A 22,463-nucleotide genomic window follows, 5' to 3' on the forward strand; every position below is an offset into this window, starting at 1 on the left:
CGCATCGCGTTGATCCGAAGCCAGGAGCCAGGTGCTTCTCCTGGTCTCCCATGTGGGTGCAGGGCACAAGGACTTGGGCCATCCTCCACTGCACTCCCTGGCCACAGCAGAGGGCTGGCCTGGAAGAGGGGCAACCGGGACAGAATCCGGCACCCCGACTGGGACTAGAAGCCGGTGTGCCGGCGCCACAGGTGGAGGATTAGCCTATTGAGCCGTGGCGCCGGCCACTATTCTTTCAACTTCAGTAGGCTTCAGACTTTCCAGAATGAAAAGGAGGAAAATAGGAGAGGCAGATGGCGCACTGTTTAAGATACTACTTGAGATGCCTGCATTCCACATGGGAGTGCCTAGGCTCGAGTCCTGACTCTGCTTCCTTCCTGTTAATGTGCACCCCAGGAGGCCACAGGTGCTGGCTCAAACACTTGGGTCACTGCACTCATCTGAGAGACCCGGCTTGAGTCCTGGGCTCCTGACTTCAGCCTGGCCCAACCCCAGCTATTGCAGACATTCCCATCCATTTCCAGTGGGTGGATAATCTCTCTCTTTTTTAGAAATGCAGAAAACTACCCGTGAATTGATTTAATCAGCAATTCTTTCACAGCTTAAGGAACACTGAGACTGGAACTGAAGCCTAAAGGAAGATATTCAGAAGGCAGCAGAGTCAAAAAGAGAAAATATGGAGGAGATGGAACCAGCACTGTGCACAGCAAGGTAAGCCACGGCCTGCAGCCCCAGCACCCCACATGGGCTGCTCTACTTCCAATCCCTGCTAACGCGCCTGCAAAAGCACTGGAGGACGGCCCAGGCCTTTGGGCCCCTGCACCTACATGGAAGACCCGGAAGGAGCTCCTGGCTTCAGCCCAACCCAGCCCTGGCTGTGGTGGCCACCTGGGGAGTGAACCAGTGGATATTCGATCTCTTGGGTATCTCTCTCTGTAACTCTCCTTTTCAAATAAATAAAACTTAAAAAGAAAAAAAAAGAAAAGATGAAGGAGAGGCTGCCAAGAAAGACAAAAAGGTCAAAATACGGAGCTCTAGGTCCCGCGTTTCTCAGCTTCGGCTCTACTGACACTTGGAGTCAGACAGGAGCCGATTCTGGGGCTGCGCTGCGCACTGCAGGGTGTACAGCAGCGTGCTAGCCTCAAGAAGCAGAGGCCAGGAATACCCCCAACATGTCAGCAGACAGTGCCAAACGTGCCATGGGAGGGCCAGGGCACCACTGTCCCAGGATGAGACCCACTACAGTCCTAACCTCATTTCAGTGGAGTAGAGACTAGGGTAAGATTATCCCCACAACTGATTAGAGACATAAGACTCAGATTCAGGAAACACAATTAACATTAAGCAGGATAAATAAAAATAAATCCACTCTTTGATGTATCACTGTAGAACATTAAAACCAAAAATACCTCAAAAACATCCAGAAACAAGTTAGAACCCTCAGAATCCGCCTTCTTCAAGGTGAACAATGGAATCCAAAAGTAACAAATGCATACAGAAAAATAACACTGAGGAAAGCGTCTGTCCAGCACATCACATATTCAGCACCACTACCGTCCAAAACTAACGCAACATCATACATACAAGTCTAAGGCTTTCCTGGCAACAACCTGTGGAAGAAATTCTAAAACGACGAAGTTTATGAAGAAGGAAAACGCGGAGAAGAAGTCTACATATGAGGAGTGGTAGGTAAGAGGACACGGCTGGACGCGGCTCATGGTGGCATGGCCCTTCCCAGTGCAAACCAACTTCTCACAAACACAGCGCTTCCTCCTCCAGGGCGAGACACCAAAACAAGATACCCCATCGGCTCAGTAAGAGGATTTGAAAATTATAAAAATAAAAGTTCTTATTTCACAAGGGATTAGTTTCCTAAGTGCCTGAAACAGGTAAGGCACGTGTAGAGGTGGAATTTAAAGCTGGTTTCTTTACACAGCCCCAGGCTCCTACTCGGTGGCACTAAGCAGCCCTGTGAATAAGCAAGGCTCAAAGTTCAAACCTTGCTCCACGCCATGGGCTCTGCCCAGAAGGCCTCTTCTTCCCTGCAAAGTCAGGTCCTTTTCCCAACTGTGAAGGAAGGGCAACTGTCAAATCTCAAGCCTGCCAGCTCCACCAGGCCTCAGCAGAGCCTCCTGCTCAAACTCCAGCTGCATTTAAGATCAGTCAAGAGCTGGAGGCCCAGCGCTCATCTGACTCATCTTGTGCTGTCATGGTTTCCTGCCTCCCTGCCCTGCGGGGACCGTAAGCCCCTGGAAGATAAAAATCACGCATCTAATCTAATTCTTTTTTCGATATTTTTTTTTTCATTTCTCACAGAACCAAAACAGTGACGGGTTAAAGCAAACATTTAGAAAATGCTTGCTGACTCATTTTCTTTCCGCCTCAAATAAGCTGTCTCTCCAAAGATTTTTTATGAAGCCATGGGCCAACAGAAATGTATTTCCATAGCAAAGGAGACTTGAAAGAGATAAAGGACAAATTCTAGTGACAATGAGGCCCCTCTGAGGACTTCATTCTTTCTTCTCTGGAGTTGGGCCAGGATGATCTGAAATTTAGAAGCATGGATTTTGGATACTCAATTGTATTACTGCACATTAGCTTTTAAAACATACACATAACCAATTTAGCTAAACAAAGACGAGTAAAGACATAAATTCAATTTGGCCTAGACATTCAAATCATTCTCTTGGGTAGCTTTAAAAATGAGAGAAAATGAGTACCTTGCCAGTTCCAGGAGGTCCTGCCAACAAGACAGCTCTTCCAGCCATTTTCTTGCTTTTGATTAATTCTACTATGACGCCGCATGCCTACACACCACAATGGAAAGAAATAATAAATCAGTATTAAAATGTTTCACAGGAAAAAAAAAATGTTTCACAGGGAGGAAAAAAAATTCAGTCCCTGGTCCACACAACTGCAGACACTGTCCCAAGTCCCGGGCGGTACAGAAAACCCTCGTGCTCCTGGAACTCAAGTTCAAGGAGCAAACACAAGCTGTGCACAAGATCGCTAATGTGAAGGAAAAAGGTAATGAGAGCATGAGTGGCTGGGGAGAGCCATCCACCAAGGTCACCCTGCTGACGCTGTACCTGCTATCAGACACTCGGGGCAGAGCCCAAGTCAGTGTTCCGGGCAAGGGGAACAGCGAATTCAAAACATCCAAAGCAGAAATGAGCCTGGCGTGTCCGAGAGGCAGAAAGGCTGCAATGATCAAAGAAGGAGAATGGGGGGAGAGGGCCCGGGCAGAACAAAGAACAGGAACCAGGGGCTTGGATTTTATTCGAATGTAATGGGAAGCCACTGAAATGCTCTTATCTATGTGTCATGTTATGATTTGCTTTTATTTTTATTTTTTATTTGAAAGACAGGGTTAAAGAGAGGCAGAGGCAGAGAGATCTTCCATCTGCTGGTTCACTCTCAAATGGCCACAACAGCAGGAGCCAAAAGCTTCCTCCAGGTCTCCCACGTGGGTGCAGGGACCCAAGCACCTGGGCCATCTTCCAACGCTTTCCCATAAGCAGAGAGCTCGATCAGAAGAGGAACAGCTGGGACACAAACTGGCATCCCTATGGGATGCTGACGATGCAGGCAAGGCTTAGCCTACTAGGCCACAGTATGATCTTTTAGCTCCAGGATCCTGATCAGCCCAGCTCCAGCCATTGTGGCCATTTGGGGAGTGAGCCAGCAGATAGAAGACCTTTCTCTCTGTCTCTCTCCTCTCTGTCTATAACTCTGCCTCTCAAGTAAATAATAAATAAATGGTTAAAAAAAAAAAAAAAGATCATGCAGGCTGCTGTGTGAACGCACAGTAGGAGTACAAGTGGGGGTAGTGATTTTTAGCCTAGAATACAGAGAGAAACTTCAGGGGCCCACACAGCACCTGAAAAGAGAAACAAAATTCTATCTATATGTCCTTACGCACATTTTTTCCAAGATGCAGATTAATAGCTCTCATTAGATTCCCAACTAACCCACTAAAGGTTCAGCATCAATGATACTGGGGCCAGTGCCGAGGTGCAGCAGATTAAAGCCCTGGCCTGCAGTGCTGGCATCTCATATAGGTACCAGTTTGAGTCCCAGCTGCTCGACTTCTGGTCCTGCTCCCTGCTAATGTGCCTCGGAAAACAGTAGAAGATGGCTCAAGTCCTTGGGCCCCTGCACCCACGTGGGAGACCCGGAACAAGTTCCTGGCTCCTGGCTTTGGATCAGCTCAGCCCTGGCCGTTGTGGCCATTTGGGGAGTGAACCAGTGGATGGAAGATCTCTTTTACCTCTCTCTGTAACTCTTTCAAATAAATACAATAAATCTTAAAAAACAAAAACAATCCCTGATACCAGCACCTAGATGGCCATCAGTGAACTGTGCAAAGCCAACACTGGACGTGAGCGTAAATCTGTGGCACCACTAGATCCACCGATGCCTTCTGAATACCCAAGATTAAAGTATTCAATTCCCTGTCAGTGTATTCTACACACACACACACACACACACACAAATGGGTTACCAGTCCTCAGACACTGTAGAATATTTGACACAAAGGTGTAAGGATGAGAAAGTCACAGTACTGAGGACCCACATCCCAGGATCACATAATACAAGCTTTGTTCCCTTGAATTAATAACTGATACAAAACCTAAAAGGTACCTTCTCCTTGCCTGAAGGAAGGCAGTGGTCATACTGTTCCCTACTGACAAGATCTTGTGAACGCGTTTGCTCTCTCTATTCCTTGTGGACTGTGAAGTACCTCAGTCACACACTATAGCAGCCCCTAAAACGTGTGTGCAAGGACTGTGTGTGCACGTGCTAGATTCACTGCTGCTTCAATGAGCAGAGTGCCCGTTACAGAGCCTATTAGGTATTCTTCAGATGCTATATTGCTAAAAAGGATGGAGACTCTCTGTGGTCTCCCATATAGTCTTCATATGATCCTCAGCACTGGAGCTCCTGGGAAACTCAAAATAAGGCAGAGACGGCTTTCCAAACTTTGCACTTGTAACTCTCTTACAGACAGAACCTCTTCCATGTATTCTCCTTCAGTTTACCCTCCAGCTTCCCTGCAGTGAGACACATCGTGAACCCTGACATCGAAAAAGAACCGAACAGGCCTTAGAGTCCATGTTGGCTCTCAGACGAGCACACTGAGCGCCAGAGAGGCTGCCGACACCACCAGCCCCATACAAGAACCTGGCAGCAAAGGTGGGCCTGAGAAACACAGCATCAGAGTTCTGAGCGTGGATTCTGCAGCCACACAGACCTGAGTTTAACTCCTGGCTCTACCGCCCACCAGCACAGGGACCTTAGCCCACATAACCTCCTCATCGGCCCTAAAGGGTTTAGGGGTGAGCTGTACGGATGTTTACCATCTACTCTGAAATGTCAAAGTGGATTGGCAGCTGGATAGATGAATAGATGCGTGACAAAGCAATGGCAAAAATATTAATTGTAGATTTTTGGGCAGATATCTACTGAACGAGCCAACATTTCCTACGTTTGAGGAAAACTGTACTAGAGTGGGGGAGCAAAATTATTAGACTGCAAGTGAATAACAAGACAGTGGGAAAGGGCCGGCGCCGTGGCTCAATAGGCTAATCCTCCACCTTGCGGCGCCGGCACATGGGGTTCTAGTCCCGGTCGGGGCGCCGGATTCTGTCCCGGTTGCCCCTCTTCCAGGCCAGCTCTCTGCTATGGCCAGGGAGTGCAGTGGAGGATGGTCCAGGTGCTTGGGCCCTGCACCCCATGGGAGACCAGGAAAAGCACCTGGATCCTGGCTCCTGCCATCGGATCAGCACGGTGCGCCGGCTGCAGCGGCAGCCATTGGAGGGTGAACCAACGGCAAAGGAAGACCTTTCTCTCTCTGTCTCTCTCTCTCACTGTCCACTCTGCCTGTCAAAAAAAAAAAAAAAAAAAAAAAAAACAAGACAGTGGGAACACAGCTGCTTAGCATGGTGCTTGGCCCAATCCATGCTAGCTGCTTGCAGTAACAGGTGCTTTGTTGAGTCAGGGTCAGACGTTTCCCTACTGGAAAGATGATACTCAAAACAGAAACCAGGGGCTTGTCTTTGGCCCTTTCCATGAGCAGCATCGGGCTGAGAGGCATGTCTTCACTTCATATAAAGTGCAGGGTTTTGTAGCTGTCTAGCCTCTAGGGCAGGGCTCTTAGCCTGGAGCGCAGGGGGCTGAGAAAGGGCGGCAGAAACACATGGACGTGCGAATGCCAGTTTTACCCTTTAAACTAAAGTGGCAAGTGGACTAGCGGCCTCTCCCATCCTTAATTTTTCCGCCGGTAAAACAATATTGTAGGGGAATGGACTTGGCATCCCTGTCACTTTAATAAAATCAGGACCGGAGCGACCAAGAAAGATGCTTGCAGGAGTGGGTCAATCAGATCACTCCTCTCACAGCTCCCGGGCCTGGGAACCAGAGCGAGCTTTCAAACTCCTAGTTTCCCTGCCATGCCGACAACACCCTGCACAGAGGACCCCTACCAGGACACAGTCATTTTATCGGCCCACACGTTTATCCTCTCAGCTCACCGCACGGAAATGTAAGCGCCGGGAAAGCAGGGACCTTTTCTATCCTGTTCCCCGCCGCATCCCGGCGTCGCCAGCCGAGGCCTGGCACGCAGCCGGGAGCGCCATCAACACCTGTCGGTGAACTGGCACAAACCGCCCCCTGCTCCCCGCGGCCCGTCGCCTTTCACCCACCCCCACCCTGCCCTGCGGAAATGCGGGGCAGACCCCCGGCCCCCGCTTCAGCGGCTGTGGCGCCGCAGCGGCCCTGCCGGAGCCCCCAGCTCCCCGGTCCGCCCGCCACACCTCTCGCGCGTTCTCCTGGCCCACGAGCCCTGAGGCCGCCTGCTTGGCCAAGCCGCTCTCGTCCAGCCCCAGCCCCTTCACGTGGCTGTGGGAGGCGATGCGCTGCGTCTTCGTGGTGCTCTTCACCTCCTCAATTTTCATTTTTGCAGGCGACGGGAGCCAAAACCAACGTGGAAAATCAGAACCTACAACTGCGCGCCTGGCGCCCGGGTAACCATGCGGCTGTTACCACGGCGGTTTGCAAGGGCCCGCCCAGGTCCTTGCTCTATTGGCGGAAGCGGAAACGCCTCCGTTCCCCATTGGTTTAAGGCCGCGTCCATCGCGATTGCCGGTGGAACCCCGCCCATTTACTTCCGGCTGTGTCACTGGGTTGAATTTCCCCCGAGCCGCCACTTCCTGCCCCGGCCGGTGGCGGGAAGGCAGAAAGGTAAGCCGCGGTGCGAGTTTGGAGGTGGTGCTTCAAATCTGGATTTTAATCGTTCCATCTAATCTATTATCATACTTAAACGTCACGCCTTTCCGCGGAGCTCAGGTTATGGCCTCAGTTTGGACATGCAGGAACTGAGGCGAGCTTAAGCTTTGACTTTGGGTTGGTTACTCCGAAGTTTTCCAACTCCCAAGCGTTTGCACGTCCCTGCGAAGGTCCCGCTCAGCCAGCCATTCCCAACGCTGCTCCGCTCAGAATCCTCCGTGGAACTGGCTTCTCTGCTTCTCTCCTCCACCCTCCTCCTCTGCTTAAGTTGCCTGCGAATAGCGTTGCACAGCCCTGTAAGGTGGTATAATGCCTAACGCAGATAAAAAGGCTCATGAAAAAAGGTCCAGTGACCTGCGCTGGAACACACAGCGATCAGCAGAACGGGAAACCCCAGAGGAGACTGAGCCCGTGTAACCCTCAGCCCATCCCAGCACCTCAGAAAAGACCATCACTCTCCTGTCGGCTTCATAATGGATTCAGCACCACCGGGATGGAAGCTTCTGACGTTCTTCAGAGCCCCGAGGGACGGGGGCCAGGTCTTGGAAGGCTAAAGTTGTTAGTGGTAGTGTGTGATTAATCAGCCCTAAAGACACCCCCTCAGGACACCCAGAGATGCTCAGCGTATCATTGACTTAGGCCTGGTCGTAAGTGTTGCATAAAGAACTGTTCATTTCAGGGTGTGGAAGGAAGGCTTTCCACCAACGAATATCAAAGTGAGGTGCTCTGTAGCAACAACCTGTGTGTGTTGTCCAGTGAGGAGGAAAGACTGGTTTTACATTTATTATTTTAAGCCCTCAAACTCTTCTCTCTTTTGGCACTGAGCAAAGAGAAGAATTTCCTGGCAGCCAAAAGAGGTTTTTAGGGCTCAGAGGAAGCCCCTGGACCACTTGGTCCAGTGGCTTTCAAAGTATACTCCCTGGAGTTATAGAATCGTTTTGTGGCCAGAATGGGTAGTGAAGGGGAAGGCTGAGAATTTAGGACACTACCTCCATTATACCCCAGCCCCCACTCCTTGTTCCACCAGAGCTGCTTTGGTTTTTTATGCTATTGACCTGGTCAAAAGTCACTGATCCATCCTGGCATTTTCATATTACAGGTGAGGAAACCGAGGCCACAGGAGAGGAGAGGATTTGGCCAAGGTTACAAACTGAGCAAATGCCTGGCACAGGTCCAGGATGAACAGATGCCAGGCCTAGTTTTAGAGACAGGCTGTTCTTTTCACATCACCAGAGGATGATGTGGTGGGCCAGTGTCCAAGATATACAAGGTGAAAGTAGAACAGGTGAGTCCCACAGTGGAGGACATGAGCTATTTCTGCCTACTCAGCATCCCTACCTCTTCTGGCCACCTTCAATCTGATTTCCTTTACCCTGATCTTTTAGCATCCAAGTGGTTGAGTTGACTGACCCCAATCCCTAGCTTTGTTTCAGTGGTGAGCACGTGACCTTGGCCTGACCTGGCCTATCAATAGTTATCCTTCAAGACATGGTGATTAGTTCATCCGTACAGTGACGCTCCTGACAATTTACAGGAAAGAACTTGGGTTGTTGGTTTTCAGGCGGGTGATTGCCACTTCATGGGGACTATGCTTGAGAAGAAAAATTTAAAAATGTGTGGAGGCCAGCGCACAGCTCACTATGCTAATCCTCCGCCTGCAGCGCCAGCACCCTGGTTTCTAGTCCCAGTCAGGGCACAGGATTCTGTCCCGGTTGCTCCTCTTCCAGTCCAGCTCTCTGCTGTGGCCCAGGAAGGTAGTGGAGAATGGCCCAAGTCCTTGGACCCTGCACCCGCATGGGAGACTGGCTCCTGGTTTCAGATCAGTGCAGCGCACTGGCCATAGCGACCATCTGGGGGAGTGAACCAACGGAAGGAAGACCTTTCTGTCTGTCTCTCTCTAACTCCGCCTATCAAAAAAAAAAAAAAAGTGTGGAAATTAAATAATACACTCAAACAATTGGTCAAAGAAGAAATCACAAGATAAATAAGAAAATACCTTGAGATGCATAAAAGCAAAAATACAACATGCCAAAACTTAAGAGATGCAATATAAGTTGTGTTAAAAAGAAAATATATAGGTGTGAACACCTACAATAATAAAAAGAGAACTCCAATTAATGTCCTAAGTGTACACCATAAGGGACCAGGAAAAAAGAGCAAACTAAATCCAAAACTAACAAAAGGAAGGAAACAGTTGGAATTAGAATAGAGATTAGCATTATTCACAATAGCCAAGAGGTAGATGCAACACAAATGCCTTTTGACAGATGAATGAATTTTTTTAAATGTGGGGTGTCTGTATACATAAAACCCAGCCTTTATAAAGAAGGAGATTCTCACACATGGCAATATGGATGGACCTTGAGACCTTATGGTAAATGAAATGAACCAGTCACCAAAAACATAAACACTGCTTGATTTCACTTACTTGAGGTTCCTAGAGCAGTCAAATTCACAGAGATAAAAAGTGCAATGGGATCTTTAAAGAAAAAAAAAAAGAAAGAAAAGAAACTGGAATGGGATTGCCAGAGACTGGGGGTGGGGGAAGAATGGGTAGTTTATGTTTAATGGGTGCAGCATTTCCATTTGGGAAAGTAGAAAAGGTGTGGAGATGGATGGTGGTGATGGTTACACAACAACTTGAATGTCGTTAATGCTACTGGACTGTACAATTCAGATAGTTAAGATGGTATTTTTTTTTTTTTTGCTGTGTAATTTACCACAATTTTTAAAAGGTAGAATGCAGATAAACAGAATAGAGAAGAGAAAATGAACAAAGCCCAAAGTTGGTTTTTTGAATAAATGAACAAGCCTTTAGCTACATTAAGAAAAAAAAATAAGAGATTATTCAAATTGCTAAAGGGAGAAATGAAATATAGTTGACAGAATATTACTGTCAACTATACAGAAATATAAAGGAATATAACAGAATGTCATGAACAATTTTGAACAAATTGAATTACATGGCTCAAATGAACAAATTTATGAAGAACTATAAAACTACAAAACTGACTCAAGAAAAAGTAGAAAATCATACTTGCTACCAAGTAAGGAGATGGAATCAATAATCGGAAACCAGCAGATGGAAGATCTCTCTCTCTCTCTCTCTCTGTGTGTGTGTGTGTCCTTCTCTTTCTGTCACAATGCCTTTTAAATAAATAAATAAATAAATAAATAAGGAAGTAAAACACTAAAGTACTCCTAACAAGGAAAGCCCAGGACCAGACAGCTTGACTGGTGAGTTCTACCAAAGCCCTAAAGAACTAACACCAATGCTTCTCAAACTCATTGAAATGGTAAAGTGGATGGAACACTTTCTAGTTCAGTCTGTGAGGTCAGCATTGCTCTGATAATTAAGTCAGAAAAAGACATGACAAGAAAATAAAAACCAGATCAATATCCCTTGTGAATACATTCATAAATATAAAAATCCTCAAAATGCTAGCAAACCAAATTCAGCAACATATTGAAAGGATAATACACCATGGCAAAGAGTTTTTCCTAGGAATGCAAGGGTAGATTAACAGATAACAATCCATCAATGTAATACACCAGATTGATAGAATAAAGACCTCCAATTGATTATCAGATTTGATTCAGAAAAGTCGTTTGACAAAATCCAACACCCTTTTGTGATTAAAATTAAATAGGAATGTATTTAAAAGGTGTTTCTTTTGGTACAAATCCATGCATGGTTTCCTCATAGTATGCATTTTCCTTTAAAGTTTTTGAAGACCTCTTGAATGCATGGATTTAAAAAAAATTGCACCACAGTAAAATTTATTTCTATTTCCACAAACTTTTTAAATTTTATTTATCCCCCCTCCAAAGAAACCTTTTATTTAAGGAATACAGACTTCATGAATTTCATAAGTACAACATTAGGAATATAGTGATTCTTTCCACCATACCTGCCCTCCCACCCACTCTCACAGTTTAGTTTGTTAACGTGATGTATCACATTGATTGATTTGCAAATGTTGAGCCATCCCTGCATACCAGAGATAAATCCCACTTGGTTTGGGTCAGTGATCTTTCTAATATGTTGTTGGATTCGATTGGCTAATATCTTGTTGAGGATTTTTGCATCTGTGTTCAGGGAATTTGGTCTGTAGTTCACTTTTACTATTGTATCTTTTTCAGGTTTAGGAATTAAGGCAACAATCATATATTACATATGGTTATCTGATACCATCCATGTAGCCTGCTCTTCCAACCAAAAGGTTAAAAAATTTAGGCCAGCGCCATGGCTCACTTGGTTAATCCTCCTCCTGTGGCGCCAGCATCCCATATGGGCGCCGGGTTCTAGTCCTGGTTGTTCCTCTTCCAATCCAGCTCTCTGCTGTGGCCCGGGAGGGCAGTGAAGGATGGCCCAAGTGCTTGGGCTCCTTCACCCGCATGGGAGACCAGGAAGAAGCACCCGGCTCCTGGCTTCGGATCAGCTCAGCGCTGACCGTGGTGGCCATTTGGGGAGTGAACCAATGGAAGGAAGACCTTTCTCTCTGTCTCTCTCTCTCTCTCTCTCACAGTCTGTAACTCTGTCAAATAAAAAAACCCAAAAGATTAAAAATTAAATCACACTTAATGATGACGCCAATAACTCATGCCCATTGCTGAGTACTTTACAGGTCCCACTCACTGAGATAAGCACTACATACATAATTTATCTCACAGAGTCTACCACAAAATCTTCAAGACTATTCTCCCATTCTGAAGATGAGAAAACTGAGTCTCAGAGCAGTGCGTCTTCACAAGCTAATCACAGGGATACAGCTCAAGCCTGGGGCAGCGTGCTAAGCTCTAGTTCTTTCCATGACTCCTTGCAGCAAAGCACAGCTACAAGTATAATAAAAGTCTCCCGTTGCTATTGTATTGGAGTTTATGTCTCCCTGTAGATCCCTTAACATTTTTTTAAAAGTCAGGTGCCCTGTAATTAGATGCATATATGTTTATAATACTGATATCTTCCTGTTTAATTGATCCCTTAACCATTACATAGTGCCCTTCTTTGTCTCTTTTTACAGCTTTTGTGTTAAAGTCTATTTTGTGTGATATTAGGATGGCTACATCAGCTGCTCTTTGGTTTCTATTATCATGGCATACCTTTTTCCATTGTTTCAGTCTGTGTGCATCTTTGTTGGTGAGATATGTTTCTTGTACGCAGAAAATGGATGGGTTTTGTTTTTTAATCCATTCAGCCAGTCTGTGTCTTTTAACTGGAGAGTTGAGGTCATCTACATTCAAGGTGACTATTGATAAGTAATGACTTTGCCCTGCCATTTTTCCATAAATAATTTTACTTTTTACTTTGAATTTCCTTTGTACTTTTATTGGGAGATTTTCTTCCTTTACCATCTTTTACAGTGATGGCCGTATTTCTGTGTTTCATGTGTAGCACATCATTAAACATCTTCTGCAGGGCTGGATGGATGGTGACAAATTATTTCAATTTCTGTTTGTTGTTATTTCACCTTCATTCATAAATGAGAGCTTTTCTGGGTACAGTATTCTGGGTTGACAGTTTTTTTCTCTTAATGCTTAAAATATATCTTGCCATTCTCTCCTAGCCTGTAGGGTTTTTGATGAGAAGTCAGGTGTGAGTCTAATTGGAGATCCTCTGTCATTTCTCTGTGCACATTTTAGAATCTTTTCTTTATGTTTTACTGTGGAGAGTTTGAAAATGTGTCATGGAAGATCTTTTCTGGTCATGTCTATTAGGAGTTCTATGTGCTTCCTATACTTTGATGTCCCTTTCTTTCTCCAAATTAGGGGAGTTTTCTGTTACTACTTCACTAAAAACGCCTTCTAATCCTTTCTCTTTCCATGCCCTCATGAACTCCCAGAATCCATATGTTGGATCATTTGATAGTATCCTGTAGATTCCCAACAGTGTTTTATCGTTTTCTAATTTCCTCTTCTTGTTTTTTGTCTGACTACGTAATTTCCTGCAATTTGTATTCTAAGTCAGATATTCTTTCTTCTGCTTCACTGATTGTATTGTTAAGGCTTTCCACTGCATTTTTTACTTGTTCTATTGAATTCTTCATTCCAAGATTTCATTTTGCTTTCTCTTTAAGATCTCAATTTTGGGGATTAAATTTTCTTTCATGTCATGTATAGATTTTATTAGTTCATGCATTTGCTTCTGATTACTTCTATGTAATCTTATGATCAATTTTTTGAATTCTATTTCTGGCATTTCTTCAAACTCTTCATCTTCACCATCTACTATTAAAGTGTTGTATTCTTTTGGGAGCATCATATTGTGTTCCTTATTCTTGTTTCTTGAATTGGTGCGTTTATTATTCAGCATTTGTGGAAATACTCATTTGTTTCTTCTTCTTCTTCTTCTTCTTCTTCTTCTTTTTTTTTTTTTGACAGGCAGAGTGGACAGTGAGAGAGAGAGACAGAGAGAAAGGTCTTCCTTTGCCGTTGGTTCACCCTCCAATGGCCGCCGCGGCCGGCGCACCGTGCTGATCCGATGGCAGGAGCCAGGTGCTTCTCCTGGTCTCCCATGGAGTGCAGGGCCCAAGTACTTGGGCCATCCTCCACTGCACTCCCTGGCCACAGCAGAGAACTGGCCTGGAAGAGGGGCAACCGGGACAGAATCTGGCACCCCGGCCGGGACTAGAATCTGGTGTGCCGGCGCCAGAAGGCGGAGGATTAGCCTAGTGAGCCGCGGTGCCAGCTGCTGTGGTGGCTTTTATCTTTGGACTATGTCTGTGTCTTCCACAAAATTTTAAAGTTACCTTCATATTTTAAAACCCTACAGCTTAGTGTGCTACTCAATTCTAAACTACTGAAATGTTCCCCTAAGATCCGGAATAAACAAGTATGCCCACTTTTTCCACTTCTGTTCAACATAGTATTGGAAGTTCTACACAGAGCAGTTAGGTAAGAAAAAAAATAAAAGTCTGGCAAATTGGAAAGGAAGAAATAAAAGTACCTCCACTCTGATATGATGTAATCCTACATGTATATATAGAAAACTCCAAATAATCACACACAGAGACATCTAATAAATTCAGCAAAATTGAGCATACAAAACCACACAAAAATCAGTTGTATTTCTATATACTGGAAATAATAATAATATCAAAAAGAATAAAATAGGAATATAAATTTAAGGGGATTCAATGCTTCTACACCAAAGGAAATACAAACAAAACACTGTTCAAGAAAATTAAAGACTTAAATACTGTAAATATAAAGACATTCTAGATTCATGGATTAAAAGACTTAATATTGTTTTGTTGTTGTTTCGTTTTGTTTTGTTTTGTTTTGACAGGCAGAGTGGACAGAGAGAGAGACAGAGTTAAAGGTCTTCCTTTTCCGTTGGTTCACCCCTCAATGGCCACTGCGGCCGGCGCACCATGCTGATCCGAAGCCAGGAGGCAGATGTTTTTGCTGGTCTCCCATGGGGTGCAGGGCCCAAGGACCTGGGCCATCCTCCACTGCACTCCCAGGCCAGAGCAGAGAGCTGGCCAGGAAGAGGAGCGACTGGGACAGAATCCGGCACCCCAACCGGGACTAGAACCCGGTGTGCCTGCGCCGCAGGCGGAGGATTAGCCTAGTGAGCCGTGGCACCGGCCCAAAAGACTTAATATTGTTAAGATGACAATACTATCTACAGAAACCAAAAGACTGAATACTTCCTGTCAATATCTAAGTGTCATAAGACTTTGAAGAAACAGAAAAGCCCATCCTAAAATGCATATGAAATTGTAAGGGACCCCAAATAGCCAAAAAAAAAAAAAAATTCTTGAAAAACAAGAATGAAATTGGAAGACTCACAATTCCTGACTTCAAAACTTAGTGCACACCTACAATCCAAATGTTTGATGTTTGCATAAAGACAGACATAGGCCAGCAGGATAGGAGAGAGAGTCCACAAACATGCCTTCACATATGCAGTCATGCTTATTTCTGACGGGGTGCTAAACCCATTCACTGAGGGAAGAGGCAGCCTGGCCAACAAATGCTGCTGGGAGAATTGGGTATCTGTCTACAAAAGAATAAAGCTGAACCCTTACATTATGTCAAATACAGTGTTAACTCTCAATGGATGTTAAAACCTTTCCAATCTGCCTCTGTAGTGCCACTGCCAACATGCAGATTTTCATGAAGACCCTTATGGGAAAGGCCCTTGTTCTCAGGGTTGAATCCTCCACTATAATAGAAAATTCAAAGGCCAAGATCCAAGATCAGGAAGGAATTCCTCTTGATCAGCCAAAACTGATCTTTGCTGGCGAGCAATCGACTACAACATTCGAAAGAAGTCTGCTCATTGTGTTGAGTCTTTGTGCTGGTACTGAAAGGAAGACATCTTATATGACACCACGAAGAATGAGCATAAGAGTAAGAAATGCAGGGCTGGCATTTTGGCATAGCAGGTAAAGCCGCTACGTGTGATGCCAGCATCTAATGGCCTGGGAAAGCAGCAGAGAATGGCCAAGTACTTGAACCCCTGCACACATGTAAAAAAAACCAGAAGGAGCTCCTGGCTCCTGGCTTCAGCCTGGCCCAACCCTGACCACTGCAACCATCTAGGGAGTAAACCAGCAGATGCAAGATCATTGTCTTTCCCTCGCTGTCTCTGTAAAACTGACTTTGAAATAAATAAATCTTTAAGAAAAAAATAGGAAGAAAGGCAAGCTGGCTGTCATGACATAAAAGGTAGATGAGAAAGGCAAAATTAGTTGCCTTCGTCATCAAAGCCCTTCACATGAATGTAGTGCTGGAGTTTTTTGTTTCTTTGTTTTGTACAGGCAGAGTTAGACAGTGAGACAGAGAGAGACAGAGAGAAAGGTCTCTTTCCGTTGCTTCATCCCCCAAATGGCTGCCACGGCCAGCGCTCTGCGCCAATCTGAAGCCAGGAGCCAGGTGCTTCCTCCTGGTCTCCCATGTGGATACAGGGCCCAAGCACTTGGGCCATCCTCCACTGCCTTCCCAGGCCACAGCAGAGAGCTGGCCTGGAAGAGGGGCAACCGGGACAGAATCTGGTGCCCCGACTGGGACTAGAACCCGGGGTGCCGGCACCGCAGGAGGAGGATTAGCCTAGTGAGCCACAGCGCCGGCCAAAGCCCTTCAGATGAATGTAGTGCTGGAGTTTTTATGGCACCCACTTTGACAAACGTTACTGAATTCAATGTGTTCTTATTGCTCCAACAAGCCAGAAGACAAGTGGTTGTGTATGAGGTAATAAAAGACATGAACTGACCAAAAAATGGATTTATTAAAATCCCTCTACTGGGGGGCTGGCACTGTGGCGCAGTGGGTTAAAGCCCTGGCCTGAAGTGCTGGCATCCCATATGGGCGCTGGTTCTAGTCCTGGCTGCTCCTCTTCCAATCCAGCTCTCTGCTCTGGCCTGGGAAAGCAGTAGAAGATGGCCCAAGTCCTTGCGCTCCTGCTTCTGCATGGGAGACCCAGAAGAAGCTCCTGGCTCCTGGCTTCAGATGGGCACAGCTCTGGCTGTTGCGGCCATTTGGGGAGTGAACCAACGGATGGAAGACCTTTTTCTCTGTCTCTACCTCTCTCTGCAACTCTGTCTTTCAAATAAATGAAATAAATCTTAAAAAAAAAAAAAAAAAAGCCGGCACCGTGGCTCACTAGGCTAATCCTCCGCCTTGCGGTGCCGGCACACTGGGTTCTAGTCCCGGTCAGGGTGCCGGATTCTGTCCCGGTTGCCCCTCTTCCAGGCCAGTTCTCTGCTGTGGCCAGGGAGTGCAGTGGAGGATGGCCCAAGTGCTTGGGCCCTGCACCCCATGGGAGACCAGGATAAGCACCTGGCTCCTGCCATCGGATCAGTGTGGTGCGCCGGCCGTGGCGGCCATTGGAGGGTGAACCAATGGCAAAGGAAGACCTTTCTCTCTGTCTTTCTCTCTCACTGTCCACTCTGCCTGTCCAAAAAAATAAATCCCTCTATTGAAGAGCTTAACCTGTAAAACTCTCAGAAGAAACCACGGGGGCAAATGTTCTTGACCTTGTGTTTGCAATGTTTTTTTTTTTTTTTTTTTTTAATATGGCACCAAAGGAACAAGCAAAATGAAAAATTAAGGGAGTTGTATACTTGACCAAAATGAAAAACTTTTGTGCATCAAAGGACACTGTTGTAGGTGAGTGTTTGGTACAACAGTTAAGATGTTGCTTCAGATGCCTCCAACCAACGCAAACGTGTCTGGGTTCGAGTCCCAGCTCAAGCTTCCTGCTAACGTCTACTCCAAGAGCAGCAGGTGGTGGTTTGAGAAATCAGGTCCCTGCCATCCATGTGGAGACCCAGATCGCGTTTGGCTCAGGCCCAGCTATTGCAGTGGCTGTGGCAGGCATCTGGGGAGTGATCCAGGGCATGGGAGACATTTCTCTTTGTGCAACATTTCACACTACCAACCACCCGCCATTCTGGAAACTCTCACCCAGCTTCGGGTGTCATTTTAGAATACTTTTGTCTTCAAGCCACACAAAACCAGACCCAGTGGTTTTTGCAAATAAAAAAGGGGGAATCATGCATCATGCAACATGAAGAACAAGTCATTTGCAGGGTCTGAATCTTTCGTCCTGGTTCCCCACCCTTAGTGCAAGGCTTTGGTTCTCATGCTGCAAAGGTGGCTGCTAAACATCCAGCCATCACTTCCACATGCCAGGTAGGAAAAACAAGGAAGAAGAAGAGCCACCAGTGAGATGAGGAGGACTCTGGCCAGCAGAAAGTGTCCCCTTTAAATAGCCTTCTAGGAAACCCGATCGCTCTCCAAAGCAGGGTCCCGTAGGCCTCTCCAATTGCAAAGTAGGCTGGAAATGTGACGGTGCTTTTACCTGAGCACGCCTCTTCCCAAAGCTCAATTGAGGTTCTGGCGGAAGGGAAGAAGGAAGAGTGAATAGCGAGTAGAATATGGCATCGGGGCCTTGGAGTGCAAAGATGTGGGCTTATTTTCAGTTAATATTGGCCTGCTCTCTGTGTGCTTGGCCTTCGTGGCTGTTTTTCTCATGCCTTTTGAATAGAAACGGTACCCCTGACCATTCACAGGAACTGCTTTGGAGCCCAGATGTAGCAAGTCAGGCTGGAAACAGGTCAGGGTAAGAGGATAAAGACTGCCTCCAGCTGCCAAGTCCTGTGCTGTCTAATGGGTTTTCTGTTCCAGCAGCTCATCCCCCCATGGAATGACCTGGTAACATCTGCTGACTTCCAGTGTCTTCCTCGGAAAGCAGCCAGAGCCTGGGCTGCCCTGAGTGGGTTCCATCTGCAAAACACGGTAGTGGGGCCAGAGGTCAGGGTAGCTTGAAGGTCTGATCAGAAGACAGGTGATTAGGTGGCTTCTAGTTCTGTAGTTCACTGGCAAACTGTGACCCTTGGGCCCCAGGATATGGGGCAATCCTTGTAAAGACCCTCCATACATCTCTGATGACTTGGGATAGCATTAAAAAGCACTCATTTAGTCAACAAATAGGAAAATAGAGTCAACACTCTACTATGTGTTTATATTATATGATTATACTGTGTATTTTTTAAAAGATTTATTTATGGAGCCAGCATTGTGGCATGGCAGGTAAAACTGCCACCTGCAGTGCTGGCATCCCATATGGGTGCTGGTTTGAGTCCCAGTTACTCCACTTTCCATCCAGAGCTCTGCTATGGCCTGGGAAAGCAGTGGAAGATGGCTCAAGTCTTGGGGCCCCTGTACCCATGTGGGAGACCTAGAAGAAGCACATGGCTCCTGGCTTTGGATCAGCCCAGCTCTGGCTATTGTGGCCATCTGGGGAGTGAACCAGTGGATGGAAGACCTCTCTCTATCTCTACCTCTGCTTCTATAACTCTACCTTTTAAATAAATAAATATTTTAAAATGATTTCTTTATTTATTTGAAAGGCAGAGTTACACAGAGAGAGGAGAGGCAGAGAAAGAGAAAGAGAGAGAGAGAGAGAGAGAGAGAGAGAGAGAAAAGAGAGGTTTTCCATCCACTGGTTCACTCCCCAAATGACCGCAATGGCTGGATCTATGCCGATCCGAAACCAGGAGCCAGGAGCTTCTTCCAGGTCTCCCACAATGATGCAGGTGCCCAAGGACCCGGGCTGTCTTCCGCTGCTTTCCCAGGCCTTAGCAGAGAATTGGATTGGAAGTGGAGTAGCCAGTACTCAAACCAGCACCCATATAGGATGCTGGCACTGCAGGTGGCAACTTTACCTGCTATGCCACAGCGCCTGCCCCACCTGTGTCTTTTTCTTTTCTTTTTAAGATTGTTTTTTATTTATTTGCAAGGTAGATTTATACACAGTGAGAGGGAGAGACAGAGAGAAAGGTTTCTGTTGGTTCACTCCCCAAACGGCCGCAATCGGCCAGAGCTGCGTGGATCTGAAGCCAGGAGCCAGGAGCCAAGAGCTTCTTCCAGGTCTCCCACGTGGGAGCAGTGGCCCAAGGACTCGGGCCACCTTTACTGCTTTCCCAGGCCATAGCAGAGAGCTGGATCAGAAGTGGAGCAGCTGGGACTCAAACCGGCACCCATATGGGATGCCGGCACTTCAGGCCAGGGTGTAAACCTGCTGTGCTACAGCACTGCCCCAAAGTATGGTAGCTTTAAAAGGAGAGACCACATGGAAGAGAACGCTCCCTCTCTCTGCTTCCTGGATCACCATGTGCTCTCCTCTCTACACATGTTCTGCTGTCTTCCACCATCACCGGACTCCAGATCCGTGGGGCACACCCAACTGTGCCCTGTGAATCTTCAAAACCATGGCTTGAAATAAGCCTTCTTTTGTTGAGTCGCTTTGAATTATTCTAGTTGTAGTAATAAAAATCCAACTAATACACCTGTCATGTCCAGGTTCCCCTCCTGGGGTCCCATCACAGCCCAAACCTGCACTCCCCAGGTCTTGGTCCAGCAGCAAAGAGCACACTTTTTATTTCAGGATTTGCTCCTAATGGGGCCAATTGGATCACATGATCACCACCAAACTCATGGCTGTGGCCAGTGGGATGAGCTATGCTGACTGCTTAGACTAGAAATCTCAAGCCCACCTTTGGAGCTGGGGTGTGGTTGGCCCTGCAGTGACCTGGGGGAAGAAGATGAAGAGCCTCCAAGGAGGGCCGAGGTGCTCTTACAGAAGAGGGACTAGGTGGTGACCACTGCAGACCATAGTGATTTTATAAATATCGTGGAAAAAATGGTGGTGCCACATAGCTGCCATGAAGTGGAGCCCACCTGGGATGAGTCCTTGCTACCTTGACCTCTTCTAAATGTGTATTGGCCCATCTATTTAGTGTGAGAATGCCAGGTAGCTAAGTTGGCGGCCTGGGTGGCAGCGTCCTCTGGCTTAGCACAGGACCTATGCAAAGCGCATGGTTAACATAATCACTAGCAAGGCAGGTACCCTCAAGAAAAGGGAAATTTCCATTTCACTCCTGAAAGAATCTTTAAAGCCAAAACTCAAATCAAAGAGCAAAGTATAATAACTTCCTCTGGGCAAATTTATAATTAATCCTGGATTAATTGGCCTTAATGAAGTTGAATTAATTACTGGCTGTTTGAAAAGAAGTTTGAACTACCTTAGTACAAAATGGCATTAAAGAAACAGAAAGGAACCAGCATCACATTAACATTAAGAACAAATCCCAAATAATCACAGTTCTGCAGGCTGTGTCCCATCAATTATTTTCCCAGGGACTGTGCCCAACCAGTGGAACTGCACGGAACCCAGGGAGTCTGCCAGAGCGGGGGATGTCTTCCTGGGCTACGGGTTTTAGGGGTGAGTCCATTCAAGAAGCAGCAATGGGGCAGTAGCATGTGTCAGGCCCCAGGCAATCAAAGATGTGGAAGGTGAGGGCCCTGCTCTCAAGTCACCCTCAACAGGCTAGGATGGGGGAGAGCACCAGAGCACTGGCCTGGTCTCACGCTAACCACACTCACTGCGAGAGGTGCTAGGACAGAGACGAGGGACATAGCAGGAGGCATGAAACATCCTACGCCTGGCTAAGGGCAGCTCTGCCTTTCCCACTGTACGGGCACTGTCCTTGTGTTTCCGTCTCAGTGCAGAGGCACACAACTTCCCAGGGAACAGAGACTCAAGCTGGGGATCTTGTAGGAGTGCCGAGTCCCTAAGTTTGGAACTGATAGCAACCATTTTCTCCCTAGGAGGAAAGAGCCTGCCTGGGAAGGGATGAAACTCAGAGGAAAGAGGAACAGAGAGAGGAGCAAAGTTGGTGCCTTCAAGCCATTCTCTGAGCATGGATGAAGCAAGCTCTCTGGACTTTTCAGTTTATTTATCTAACTTAACAAAGACTGATACAGTGGTCATGATGCATTAGGTATTGCTCTAAGTGCTATAGAAACACCAAATCGGTTATGGAAATGCCAACTCAGAATTCTGTAAATTCGGAACTATTTTATTCTCCCACTTCATGGATGAAGAAACGGAGGCTCAAAACAGTTTGGAGCTTGCCCGAGGCCTCACAGCTCTCAGCTGGTGGAGGCAGGGTTTGAACACCAACAGCTGGCCACCAGCGTCTTTGCCGCCACCACACCACGCTCAGTGCATTCCCTTTTTGCTCCCCTCAGTTTCATGGAGAGTTTCTGTCATTTGCCCTCAAAAGCTGTGACTGTGCAAGACATGACATGGAGGCAGCCCATCCAGGCCCAGGAGGGCAGAGGAAGCTTCCAGAAAGAGTGCCAGGCAAAGGAGCCAGCTGTAGGAAAGTGCGTTAGAGTGGCGTGGACTCGCAGGTTCCAGATCCCCAAGAGTAGGAAGAGCAAGAGAGAGGAGAGAGGTGGGCTGGGGAGACAGTCTGTTCCAGACCACAGAGATAAATGTCTTACCTCTCTTCCCAGTGGGGACTGCAAACCAAAGACTCCTGGTTCCACTGTTGTCTTTAGGGCTTTGTTTATGATTAGAAAAATGTGATTTAAAATTCAAATATTATCAATGTGTTTCAAGTAAAATCTCTGCCTCTCCTAAAACCAAACAATTCCTCCTCCCTGGAGACATCATTTTTGCACACCACCCACAGATGCTGTGCTAGACTCTTGGGATACAGAAGTAGCCCGAGTTCAAACAGTTGAGGGGAAGCAAAAAATGAATAATAACATAATAAGGGAATTATTTTATTTATGCAGGGGCCAGCATTTTGGTGCTGTGGGTTAAGCTGTTTGCAACACTGCCATCCCATGTCAGAGTACCAGTATGAGTTCCA

General features: G+C 46.5%; 1 protein-coding gene and 1 long non-coding RNA gene across 3 annotated transcripts in view; one reads left to right on the forward strand and one right to left on the reverse strand.

The window, feature by feature from the left end:
- RUVBL1 (RuvB like AAA ATPase 1) overlaps positions 1 to 7,057 on the reverse strand; it is a 50,610-nt gene extending 43,553 nt beyond the window's left edge. The window contains exons 1-2 of one of the 2 annotated variants that reach the window (XM_002713147.6): positions 6,816 to 7,057; positions 2,721 to 2,807 (exon numbers count right to left, since the gene is read on the reverse strand). In XM_002713147.6, the coding sequence (XP_002713193.1) occupies positions 2,721 to 2,807; positions 6,816 to 6,956 (228 nt within the window). In that variant the 5' untranslated portion in view covers positions 6,957 to 7,057. Of the gene's footprint in view, positions 1 to 1,999; positions 2,117 to 2,720; positions 2,808 to 6,815 lie in introns of those variants that run through there. The other variant, XM_089305606.1, reaches the window with a different exon arrangement.
- Positions 7,058 to 7,129: 72 nt separating this feature from the next.
- Positions 7,130 to 22,235, forward strand: LOC138844129 (uncharacterized). Its single transcript, XR_011379622.2, has 2 exons — positions 7,130 to 7,242; positions 21,409 to 22,235. It is a non-coding gene; the product is annotated as an uncharacterized LOC138844129 (long non-coding RNA).
- The last annotated feature ends 228 nt before the right edge of the window (positions 22,236 to 22,463 follow it).

The sequence above is a fragment of the Oryctolagus cuniculus genome, chromosome 10, assembly GCF_051225735.1.
Source record: "Oryctolagus cuniculus isolate XC-2025 breed Fujian yellow rabbit chromosome 10, ASM5122573v1, whole genome shotgun sequence".
NCBI classification, from domain to species: Eukaryota; Metazoa; Chordata; class Mammalia; order Lagomorpha; family Leporidae; genus Oryctolagus; species Oryctolagus cuniculus.